General features: G+C 52.3%; 1 protein-coding gene across 1 annotated transcript; it reads right to left on the reverse strand.

Annotated features, from left to right (window-relative positions):
- Window positions 1-3,007: 3,007 nt before the first annotated feature.
- On the reverse strand, window positions 3,008-10,452 carry FN3KRP (fructosamine 3 kinase related protein). The gene is made up of 6 exons (XM_068977038.1): window positions 10,310-10,452; window positions 6,431-6,582; window positions 5,967-6,058; window positions 4,798-4,880; window positions 4,048-4,170; window positions 3,008-3,826 (listed from the first exon to the last, which is right to left on the reverse strand). Exons 1-6 carry the CDS (start codon window positions 10,448-10,450, stop codon window positions 3,488-3,490), a joined length of 930 nt encoding a protein of 309 aa, XP_068833139.1. The 5' UTR covers window positions 10,451-10,452; the 3' UTR covers window positions 3,008-3,487.
- Window positions 10,453-11,192: the final 740 nt, after the last annotated feature.

Raw genomic sequence — 11,192 nt, forward strand, 5'->3', positions numbered from 1 at the left:
TAAGTGCCACTGTCCCAGAGCCGAGACCTGAGGCTCCTGCATGGGTGCCTGGGGCAGCTCCCACCTCCCTGGGCCTCCTAGGATGCTCGATCACCCCAGAGGGCACAGGCCTCGCCTCTTGTCTCAGTGACCAAGGAGTCCAGGAGCTCCAGAGCTAGCCCCTGAGGGTCTAGTCATATTTTCCCCTTACTTAAGGGGTCAGCAGGCCGCCCTGCAGGGACGCCAGCCACACACCTGCCCCTTGAGATCGCACCTCTCTATCAAAACCTGCCCCACCCCAACCCATTTGTGCCACCCTCTCCTCAGACGCACAGAGGAGCCTTCAAGGAAAAGAACACTCCACAAACAGTAACTCTGGAGAGGCCAGTGGCCTTTGGCCTGAGGTTTATACAATTTTGGCAACCCTTTATATAGGAATATTTACATACTTATGAGTACAAAATGAGATGCCAAAATCGTTATTTTAGAATGAACCACCGCAGCAAAGTGCAGTCTTAAAAGGTGACAGAAGGGACTTCCCTGGTGGTCCTGCGGTTAAGACTCTATGCTTCCACTGCATGGGAAGTCTGATCCCTGGTGGGAGAACCAAGATCCTGCACGCTGCACAGCACAACCAAAAAAACAGCTGGCAGCTACTGGCACCATCACAAAAGCTGGGCAACACCACAGTATTGTCACCTGAGTGCCTGCCACAGCTCTGGGATATGCCCCGACATCCTGTCCTGACCACACTGAGTGGCTGCCCCCCTAAGATGCAGCGCCCCAAGAAAGCTCTGGCCTTGGCTCTCATCCCTGGTCATGTTGGGCTGACATGGCAGGGGAGCCACCGTGGGGCAGAAGCAGCCGCTCCCTGCACCTGGCACAGCCCCAGGACAACTCTCTTGGAAGGGGTCCACCATCCTCCTTGTTAGGGGGCCCCAGTGTCCTGTCCCTTCTCCAGGCTGCCTCCCCGTCTTAGAACCTGGAGGGTGGAGTGTGGCCTGCAGGAAAGTCCACTGGAGCAGAAGGAACGCCTCCCCGTCACTAGTGACTCACACAAAGCCAGTTGGAGCTTCCACCCACTGGATGGTTTGTGTGAACCAAGGGACGTGAAATGGAGCCCCTTCCTTTAAGATCCTCTAACTAAACAAACACACATCCACCAGCGTCTGCCTGCTGACCCTTCCACTTCTCCTCAATTGACCACAGAGGAGGAGGAGCACCAGGCTGCAGCTCCCAAAAGGTCTCCATCACAGGATGTTCTCTCTGAGGAAGACTCAAATCTGGCTGCTGCCAGAACCAAAACCACCCGGGGAAGCCACGTCTGTGTAATAACAGGTGTGAACACAGAAGTACACGTCATCATGATAAACCCGGTGGTGGTGGGGTGAACCTCCCATGGAGACACTCAGCAGGTTCCTCCAGGTCAGGGTGAAAGTCACTCAGTTGTGTCCAACTCTTTGTAACTTCATGGACTGTAGCCCACCAGGCTCCTCTGTCCATGGAATTCTCCAGGCAAGAATAAGAATACTGGTAGCCATTCCCTTCTCCAGGGGATCTTCCCAACCCAGGGATTGAACCTGGGTCTCCTGCAATGCAAGATCCTATACCAGCTGAGCCACCAGGGAAGCCACATCAAGGTCATAGTTAAGGTGCTAAAATTCTGGCCAACAATAGTCTAGGAATTACTAGGTTTGAAACTCTGCACAACTACAAGCTCTTAGTAGTCACAGTCTGGATAACTAGCACTCAGGTGAGAGGGACACATGGGGACTGCAGGGTGGTGGGAACTCACTGCTGGACCCCCAGGCACAGGGGCCCCCTCCATCCACCTGGTGGGACTTTTCAGCTCAGGGCCGGGGCCCCAGGAGGAGAAAGGGAGCCAGGGATGCCGCTGAGGGGTTGGAGGGGCAGGTTTCTCCCCAACATGCCTCCTGGCCGAGGGTGGGCCTTATCTGGGGCACCCGATCTTGCTTGGAAGTTTCACTGCAGGTGCCCTACTGGGCCAACCTCAGCTCCCGAGCACAGTGAGGAATTTCCTCCAAACAAAACACATTCTTCCCGTGCCATCTTTGGTCAATCAGACACCCTTTGTGCATGGAGAAATTTTGTTTATTTTCTCATGCCACTGCCACCAGTACAGTGAAGAAACATCAATAAATGACAGTAATTTTAAAAAGAGTTAACAATTAAAATGATTTTTTAAAAAAAGGTCACTGGGACTTCCCTGATGGTCCAGTGGTTAAGAGTCCTCCTTCCAATGCAGGGGAGGCGGATTCGACCCCTGGTTGGGGAACCAAGATCCCAGTTGCCAAGGGGCCCCTAAGCTAGCACACACAATGAAAAGATCCTGAGTGCTGCAACTGAGACTCAACGCAGCCAAAAAAAAGGCACAATCCTCTCCCTAAAACAAAACTCTGAAGCCATTAGTTCCACTTCTGAATTCCACTGAGGAGCCCTGACTCAGAAACAAAAAACAGATGAGGGGCACACATGGATGTATCCCCTTGGACCTTCATCATGAGAAACTGTGCCCTCTAACACTAGTGTCCTCCAAGGCCCGAGCCAGAACTAGTAGCGGCCACCCATCGGCTTCTTCCTTGAAATGCAATTTGAGAGTCACTTTCAACCTCCCTTTACCATTAAGCAAATCTCGTAAGGTGACGACAACAGCAGTTAAACTGGTAGCAGCAAGTCCTCAGGCCACACCTGCCCTTATCTGGAAGTTCTGAGCTATTCTCTTACTGAGCAAAGCCAAGAAAAAAAAGTGTTTTTTTAAGAAACAACAGTTGTACTTATTGTCACATTATGAGAGTTTCCTGGCAAACAGCTCCAATAAACAGAAGAGAATGTAAATGAGGAAAATACAGTCTCACACATCACTGAAGCCATTCGAAGTTTATTCACATTTTTATGCAAAAGGATTTGTTAGCATCAGTGGCATTCATGAACATTTCTCACCACTGCAAGACTGGAGGAGGGAAACCACTGCTGTAGCACTGGTTTCTACAATGTCGATGAATGACAGCTCACAAGCTGTGGAAATGAGCGGGTCCAGTGGCAGCACAGAGAGGAAAGGGAGTGTATTTGGTTTGGAACTGGTCATCAGGAGGTGCTCCCAGGACAATGCCTTCACGTCCATAATCAAGTCTGACCCACCAAGAAGCATTACCCTTGATACCAGTCACTCCTGCAGAGACGGGGAGCTGCTGGGAAGATGCCCTTGGTGGCAGCGCCTGGCACTCTGGCCACCTCCCTTCTCTACCTCTGGGGCAGCTGCAGGTTAAATGCAGCCCACCCTCCATTGGTCCCTTGGTTCACACCAATTTCTACTGCAGCTGCATCCAGCTATGAAGTCTAACTTTAGGGTGATAAAAGCTTTCTCCTGAGACGTCACATTATTTACGAGGCTGGGAAAGTTGGTCTGAAGCTATTCCAGGGTAGGAGAGGCTGGCCACGGGGGTCTGGTTAGGATCTAGTGACCAGGACTCGGGCCTCCCTCCCGAGCTCAGGTGACGAGATTCCTCATGATGCTGAGGGAGGACCCTCTGTACCCGGATCCAAAGTGATTCCAGTGGTTCAAGTAGTGGAAGAGCTGATACAGCTTCAGGCGCTTCTCGAAGCCTGGGGCCTTGGGGATTTTGCTGTGGTAGGCGGAGTAGAAGGCACTACTGAAGCCCCCGAACATGCCGGCTATTGCCAGCTCATACTCCGAGTGGCCATAGAAGGAAGCGGGGTCAAAGATGATGGGCCCAGAGGAATCCTCCGCTACATTTCCTCCCCAGAGGTCTCCGTGGAGCAGGGCTGGGACGATGTCCAGATCACGGAACAGGTCGGGGATCTTTAACTGCCAGGGTAAATGCAGCCTCATCAAAGTGATCGATGCGTGTGGGAGGGACACATGGGCTGTTTTGAGCGTGGCTCCCAGTGCCTGGTTGGTACACAGACACACCCACCTCCCGTCCTGACCCAGACCAAGGTGGCTGCATTGGCCACAGCACCTACGGGACATGACGGGCACAGCCCGGGGCCAGGGGTGGGGGTGGTGCGGGGGAGATGGACACTCACCTGCAGAGCAGCCCAGAGCTCACGGGCCTCCCTGTCCCCAGACCTCTGCTCTACGAGGTCCATCTGGGGCTGAATGCGCTGCCGGGCATAGAAAGTGACCCAGTCCCGCTGCCAGTCGTTCACCTGTGTGGGCGACAGCAGAGCTCAGTGGAAGGTGCCACAGGGTTGAGAGGGCTGACCCTCAGAGGCGCCACTACAGGGACAGGTGTACAGCAGGGGAGCTGACCCGGCAGCCTGGGGTCTGGAGGACACGCAGGGACAGCAGGCTCCTGGACAACCTCCCACAACACCTCAATATCTGAACGGAGTGGACAGCGCCCTGTAGGTTACTCAGTGCGGCCCTCCCAGGGTGCTGCTTGCTTCTCCTCGGAGGGCATGGCCACCATCCTACCCACTCGGCCCAAGTATGGCTCCCTGGGCTGAAACCCCCAGGGCAGCCAACCTCAAAATCATAAAATGCAAAGTTACAGTTCCTTTCCATTACGCTACCTTTAAGAGTCTATTTAAAATCAAACACTGTTTAACTTTCTATTTTCAGCTCCCTTGGTATCCAGCATCCTGTGAGTCCTTCCTGGCTCCTTTGAGCTGACCTAGCATGTGAGGTGGACACTCTCCATGTCGACCCCTTTTCATTAGCAAAGGAAAAAAAAAGGAGCAGAAAGACCTTTTACCAAATTTCACCAAAAGCGAGGTTGTTTCTAAATGGTTGACGCAACTAGCAAATACGGGCAAAGCGCTGGTGTCACTCACCTGGGGGAGGTACCCACAGCACGTCACCACGTCAAACCCGAACTGGGCCACGAAGGGCCGTGCCACCTGCTCATCTCTTCTCCCTTGGAAGCAAAAGGAAACCAGAGACATGACAATCCCCCTGCTCCCTTGGGGCCTGCTCTGGAAGCCCAGAGAAGCGCTGAGGCCTGACCTCAGCGTGCCCTTCTCCACCTTGGGTCCTCTTCCAGAGACAGACAAGGCTCCTGGCCTCCGCACACTATCAGGGCCCAGAACAGAGCCTGCCTCATCAGAATCAACGATCCAGGACACCCACTGCTTCCCAGGAGAGGCATCAGAGGAGCAACAACAACCCTGTGTCCCAATAAGGAGGGAATCCACCCCATGACCCAACAGGAGAGAATGGCTTCCAGTGGCCACTTTAGCATCTGCCACTTATGGGAGATAAGCCCCTGTGCTTATAAATGGTCATCCTCTGCAGCTTCCCAAACTCAAAGCAAATCCTGAAGGCCTGAACTACATGTGGGTGGAGGCAATGAGGCTGTCTCTTCTAATTTATTTTTTATTTTTTGGCCACATGTCATGAAGGATCTTAGTTCCATCCAGGGATTGAATCTGTGCCCCTTGTAGAGTCTTAACCACTGGATCTTCAGGGAATTCCCCTAAGACAGTAAGTTCTTGGTCGTCTGTTCCTGCTGTGTCTGCTACTTTGCCTGGCGGAGAAACCATCTGGGCTACACGTGAATTATCCAGTGTCAAAGGATGAAAATCCTGGAAGACACCCTCAGTGCCACCACCACACTAAGCTCTAAAAAGGTCAGTCGTGAGGGCTCTCATCCTGAGCCTCATGTGTGACTGTTTCTAGAAGAAAAGGCACGGTATGGTAAGCCAGAGAAACTTCAATAGGCTTTCTTCTGGAGAGTGAGAGATCAAAGGAATTATAATATGATGGAGTTTCGAGTTCCAGAAATATTTCCTGTCTTTCAAATGCATTTTTGAGACAACACACTAGTCATATTCACTGTTTACTGCACACCAAATATGCAGCCTTGGGTTTACATTCCTTTCCTGTGGCAGCAACACAGGTGTGCCCACCCACAGCAGCAGCACAGCTCTGCCCACACACCCATACTGGCCAGATGTCTTCTTCTGTCTGGTGGGGGCGTGTCCCCTCGGGCCCACAGCCGTACCTACTATGCCAGCCTCCTTCTGGAGAGTCTCTCCAAGCCTCTTGTTGTCTAGGTGTAGATCTGCCAGCTGGGTGCCAAGCTTTGCAGCATGACTGTGAAACCAAAAGGCAGCCACTAAACACATGGCACAAATGGGGACCCACCTATAATTGAAAGATCTCAAGCGACATGAAGCAGGTAAGGCAGTGAGAAGAGAATCTCTTCTGGTGAAGCAAGGGGGAATGGAGGACCTCATAGGAGCATCCTCAGAGGATCTCATCAGTCCTCTGTCAGCATCTCAGCAAGAGATTCCTCTCCTGTTTGCCTTTGGCCCTCAGAGTACATGCCGCTCATTCTGCAGGACCCAGGGATGTGTGGGGTCACGGGTTTCTTCTATCACATCCTGCAGAACTGTACCCCCAAATGCAAGCTTCCCACTCAGAGGAAGGACAAAGCCACCCAGAGGTGAAGCTGCCAGGACACACCTGCTCAGATGCCGCATGTCCAAATGCTCCATCACCAGCATGCTGCCGCCTCCTGGGGCGTCAAGCACCTTGATGGGTTTGGGCACCTTCACTGTGCCTGTCTTCAGGATGGCAATTAAACTTGCCACCTCGCCTTCAAACATCCTTCTGGCCTGCCAGAGAAATACAAGGGAGGGGAGGGGGAGGGAGAGCAAGGTTCTGTGTGGATGTGTTTTCTCCAGCACCACAACCAAAGCTCTCTGCAGACTCAACAGAATGGACAGCGTTTTCGCTTTTCAGTACAGCCGATTATACATTCTGAAGCTGCATAGAAATTAAAGGGATTGTGCTTGCCACTTTTGTGTATGTTTATGTTGTCATTGGGCTTCCCAGGTGGCCCAGTAGTAAAGAATGCACCTGCCAACGCAGGAGATAGATTTGATTCCTGGGTCATGAAGATCTCCGGGAGAAAGGTGTGGCAACCCATTCCAGCATTCTTGCCTGGAGAATCCCATGGACAGAGGAGCCTAGGGGGCTCTGTTTGCAAAGGGGTTGGACATGACTGAGCACATATGCTGTCACTGATCCCCGTCTCTCCAGAGGAAGGAACCTACGCCTTGTGCACCCCTGACGGTGCAGGTGTCATCCTCACACAGCACTTCAACCATAATCCTGTCCCCCTGGGCCCTCAGGCACAGGTGGCCCCAACTGCATGTGCCACCAAGCTGGGGACACTCCTCACCTGAGTGGACCACCAAATGCTATGGCATCTCCTAGCACCGGACACCACTTCATCACCATCGCCTTTCCCATTTCTAGTTCAAAAGTCCTTGCTCCTGCTTTTGGAAGGCAAATCTCACCCCGGAACACACTCCAAGCTGTCACCCCACTTCCTGAGTGACAGCCCCGCAGGGTCTGGCTCTGCCCACTCCCCTGCACCCTCATCTGGGCCCCTACCCAGGCTCCACCCCCACACTTCTAGGCCAGCGCACACACCCATTTCGCTCCTGGATTACAGCCTCTCTCAGTTCCTCAGAGATCCCCAGGCGCCTCCAGCCTGGAGACCTCCACATGCCATGTCACCTCTGCGTGGAACACCCCTCCCCATTCTTTTTGCTAAGTCAGCCCCTTCCTTGTCACGCTTCACATTTCAACTTAATAAAAATTTTTATTTCTCAGAGAAATCTTCCCTAACTTATCAGGCTAGGTAATTCCTCTTCTTTAAAGTATGTTTTTTTAGAGTAAAATTTCTACAGACATATGAAGAAAACTACAAACTCAAAAGCATCCAACTCTAATTCTCCCAAAGTCAGCACATCCACGTGACGGCCGCCGGGCACTCGTCTCCGCCTAGACACCACCGCCCCGCCAGTGCATCTGTCCATCTGTTTTGTCATCTACACAGAGGCAGTCAGGCCTCTTCATTTCACGCTGCATTTGTAATGCTGGTGCATCAGTAGAGTTTATTGTCCTTGTTCTGTGGAGCAAAGGTTCTAAAATGTGTTCGTCCAATGAAGGACGCTGGGCTTCCAGTTTGGGTTCACTACGAACAGTGACCCAGGATATTCTACTTCTATCCCTCACAGTTACTAATTCTGTGGCCTTGGTCTCCTCATCTGTAAAATGCAGTTAATAACGGTACCAATTTCATAGGTTTGCTGCTGTGATTAACTGAGTTAGCAGCTAACAGTTAACACAGTTCATTCTAAACACTTTACGAATTATTAGTATACAACCTTGGGGAGCTAAGGTTGCTGAGAAGTAAGATAAGAACTGTGTCTTAAGGAGAATTTTCATAGCATTCTCTGAAGATGAAGGAACACACTCAGGCCTAGGATGTACTTTGTACTAAAGCACTGCTGTGCAGCATAAAGGAATCGAATTTAAAAAAATTTTTAATTAAAAAAAAAAATGCAGGGAGAGGTGAAAAAGGGTCTGTGAACCCAGCTAGAGGCAAGGCTCCCTCACAGAAGTGTCTACTACCACACGGTCCTAAACGTCTAACCCTAAGACCACTCCTCCAGAGTGGGACCAGGGCAAAGTAAGCATCAATTGGGGTGCAGAGTTACAAAAGGTCCAGGACTTAGGAGAGGAACATGAGAGAAAACCAAATATACAAGCATGCAAAGGACAGATAAGCATAATGAAGAGGAAAAACTTAGACCAGGTCATTCAAGCAGAGAGTGAGAAGGAAGACAGAAGAGCAGCTGTGTAGTCTTGTCTTAGAAGTCCAGGAGACATTCTCACCTCCTAGAAAGCAAAGCATAAAGAGAGTCCTATTTTCCATACAATAAGCAAATCTTTCTGCTATAGCCAGTACATCTGCGTAACTCACACAGGTATCTATCCAAGCAAACTGGAAAGAGACCTGTTTGCAACTATCTACCAAAGGATTAGAAAGAACGGATGTGAAGACTAGCAAAAATAAAACAGACCCTGATGACAAAATAAAAAACAACAACTGGAAGAAACAGTTAGCAGAAAGACAATGTTTAAAAAGCACTGCTCAGTGGTTCCACTTTAATCGCTGGAAAGCATTTGCTTCCCTGTAATCCATACCAAGTTTTGATTACAAATGCTAATGACAGTGAAAATACAGACATGAAAAGGACGGAGCCACATAATAGAAAAAGAACTCTGAGGAGGCCTGTGATAGAAAGGAAGGAAGGACACCTCCACTGCATTAGTACTGTCTGGGGGAAACCAATGGAAAAGAGCAACTTCAAGGACCGTTATTTGCCAAATTCCTATAGAAGGGATGTACAGGATGATATGGAGCTGATCTCTGTAGAACAAAGAGTTGAAAGCTGGTCTTGAGAGAACAGCATCAATCCAGAAAGAGATCATCCCACATTATGTAGGGTGGGATTCTCCAAGGAAAAGATAGAAGCGCTGAGGGTGTGCAACACACAGGACCTGGTACTTGGGTCACTGCCTTCAGCCCTATTTGAACCAAGGTATTGCCAGTCCTGCTCCCTGCCTACTAGACCCATCCGGGACCTCCCAGCTAACACTACAGGCACGACCCACCCAAAGTGCGCAAAGAAGGGACATCCCAGAGTAAGTCAACTTCAGCAGGGAGGCTCACCTATTTTATATGGGAACGCTTGAGAAAACGTTCAGATACAAAGAGAATGGAAGGGTGGGCCTAGGCACTGAATGTGGCCCCGGAAAATTCATAGGTTGAAACCTAACCCCTAATATAATGGTGTTAGGAGGCGGTGCCTTGGGAAGTGACCAGGCCACAGGGGTGGAGCCCCTGTAAGAGACCCCAGAGAGCTCTCCTGGGCCTTCTGCCACATGGGGTCACAGGGAGAAGTGCCCTCCACACCAGGAAAGGAGGCCTCACCACGTTCTTGGACGTCCAGCCTCCAAGACCAGATCCCAAAAAGCACATGTTCGGGTTTAAAGCGGCCCAGAGTGCGGGAGTGCTACAGTAGCCCTGAGGACGAAAGCCAGGGCTGCGTTACTGCCAATATTCAGGAAGGGTTTTGATCTCTGCAAGTTCAAATAAACCCCAAGACAAGGGGTTTCTGTTACCCGTCCTTATTCAAAATTCGCCAAACGATGGACTTTCGAGGCAGCGGCCACCTGGATCGCGTAGGAAAACCATCCACAGCGTCCCAGTGGCGGCAGAGGCTCGCGCCGGACCGGCCTGGATCCGCAGACCGACCTCCCGAGGGTTCGAGGGGCCGCAGGGCTGAGCCGCGGAGGCCGAAAAAGTCCAAGCCGGCCCGACGACCACACGGGTCACCGAGCGCCTCCTCAGCCAACGGCCCAGGCTCGGACACCGACCCCCAACTCCAGAGCGGCCCCCACCCGCGAGCCCGGACGAAGGCCTGGGAACACAGACCCTCGGCCCGGCCCCGCCCCCCAACCCGCACCCGCGGCGACCCTGACCTCTGCCTTGGGGTTCACTTTCACAAACACTCGCCCTTTGTCCGTGTCGTAGCTCTGGCCCTGGCTAATGCATCCGCCACCCGAGTGACCCGTGGCCTTGACGGAGTCGCAGCCCAGCTCCCGCCTCAGTAGCTCCTCCATGCTCCCCGCGCCTGGGCCGCCGACCCGCCTCAGGCCGCACGCAGGCGCCGCGACGCCACAGCGGCGCGCGGGGATTGGTTGAGGGGCGGGACCGGCCGGAGCGCGCGGGGATGGAGGGGCGGGGCGACGTGAGGTCGGGGCGGGGCTGCGTCGTGCCCCCGCATCCCCGAGACCCTGGTGACTCTCCCTGCCAGGGGCCTCGCCCAGACCTTTCCCTTGACCTGACCTGTGACCTGCCCGTGACACTGCGTCCTGCTCCGGCCCCTCATCACCTCCACCGGCTCCAGGTCTGGGCATCACCCCTCCCAGAGATTTTCTCGACCTGGACGCGTCTGTAACGCCCTACGGAATGCTGTCTTTGTTTGCAGGTGGTTATCCAGAAGGGCTTCCCAGGTGGCGCTAGTGGTAAAGAACCCCCCTGCCGATGCAAGAGGCCTGAGAGACACGAGTTCGATCCCTGGGTCTGGAAGATCCCTTGGAAAAGGGCATAGCAGCCCACTCCAGTATTCTTGCCTGAAGAATCCCATGGACAGAGGAGCCTGGCGGGTTACAATCCATGGGGTCACAAAGAATGGGACGTGACTGAAGCGACATAGCACCCACGCATCCAATTATCTTGTCTCCCAACTAGATTTTAATGATTTGAGTTTTGACGGCTGCAGAAAGTCTTTATTCTGTCGACTGAAAAAAACAAACAAACACAGCCTAAAAGTTGAGAATTATGTTTGATTGGAGAGATTAC

This window comes from Capricornis sumatraensis, chromosome 8, assembly GCF_032405125.1.
Source record: "Capricornis sumatraensis isolate serow.1 chromosome 8, serow.2, whole genome shotgun sequence".
NCBI classification, from domain to species: domain Eukaryota; kingdom Metazoa; phylum Chordata; class Mammalia; order Artiodactyla; family Bovidae; genus Capricornis; species Capricornis sumatraensis.

Coding starts and splice junctions, on each gene's coding strand:
- FN3KRP (XM_068977038.1), bottom strand. CDS start 10,450: ATGGAGGAGCTACTGAGGCGGGAGCTGGGCTGCGACTCCGTCAAGGCC. Junction 4,171..4,797: donor GCTGTGGGTACCTCCCCCAG/GTGAGTGACACC, acceptor TCGCCCACACAG/GTGAACGACTGGCAGCGGGA. Junction 3,827..4,047: donor AGCTCTGGGCTGCTCTGCAG/GTGAGTGTCCAT, acceptor TTACCCTGGCAG/TTAAAGATCCCCGACCTGTT.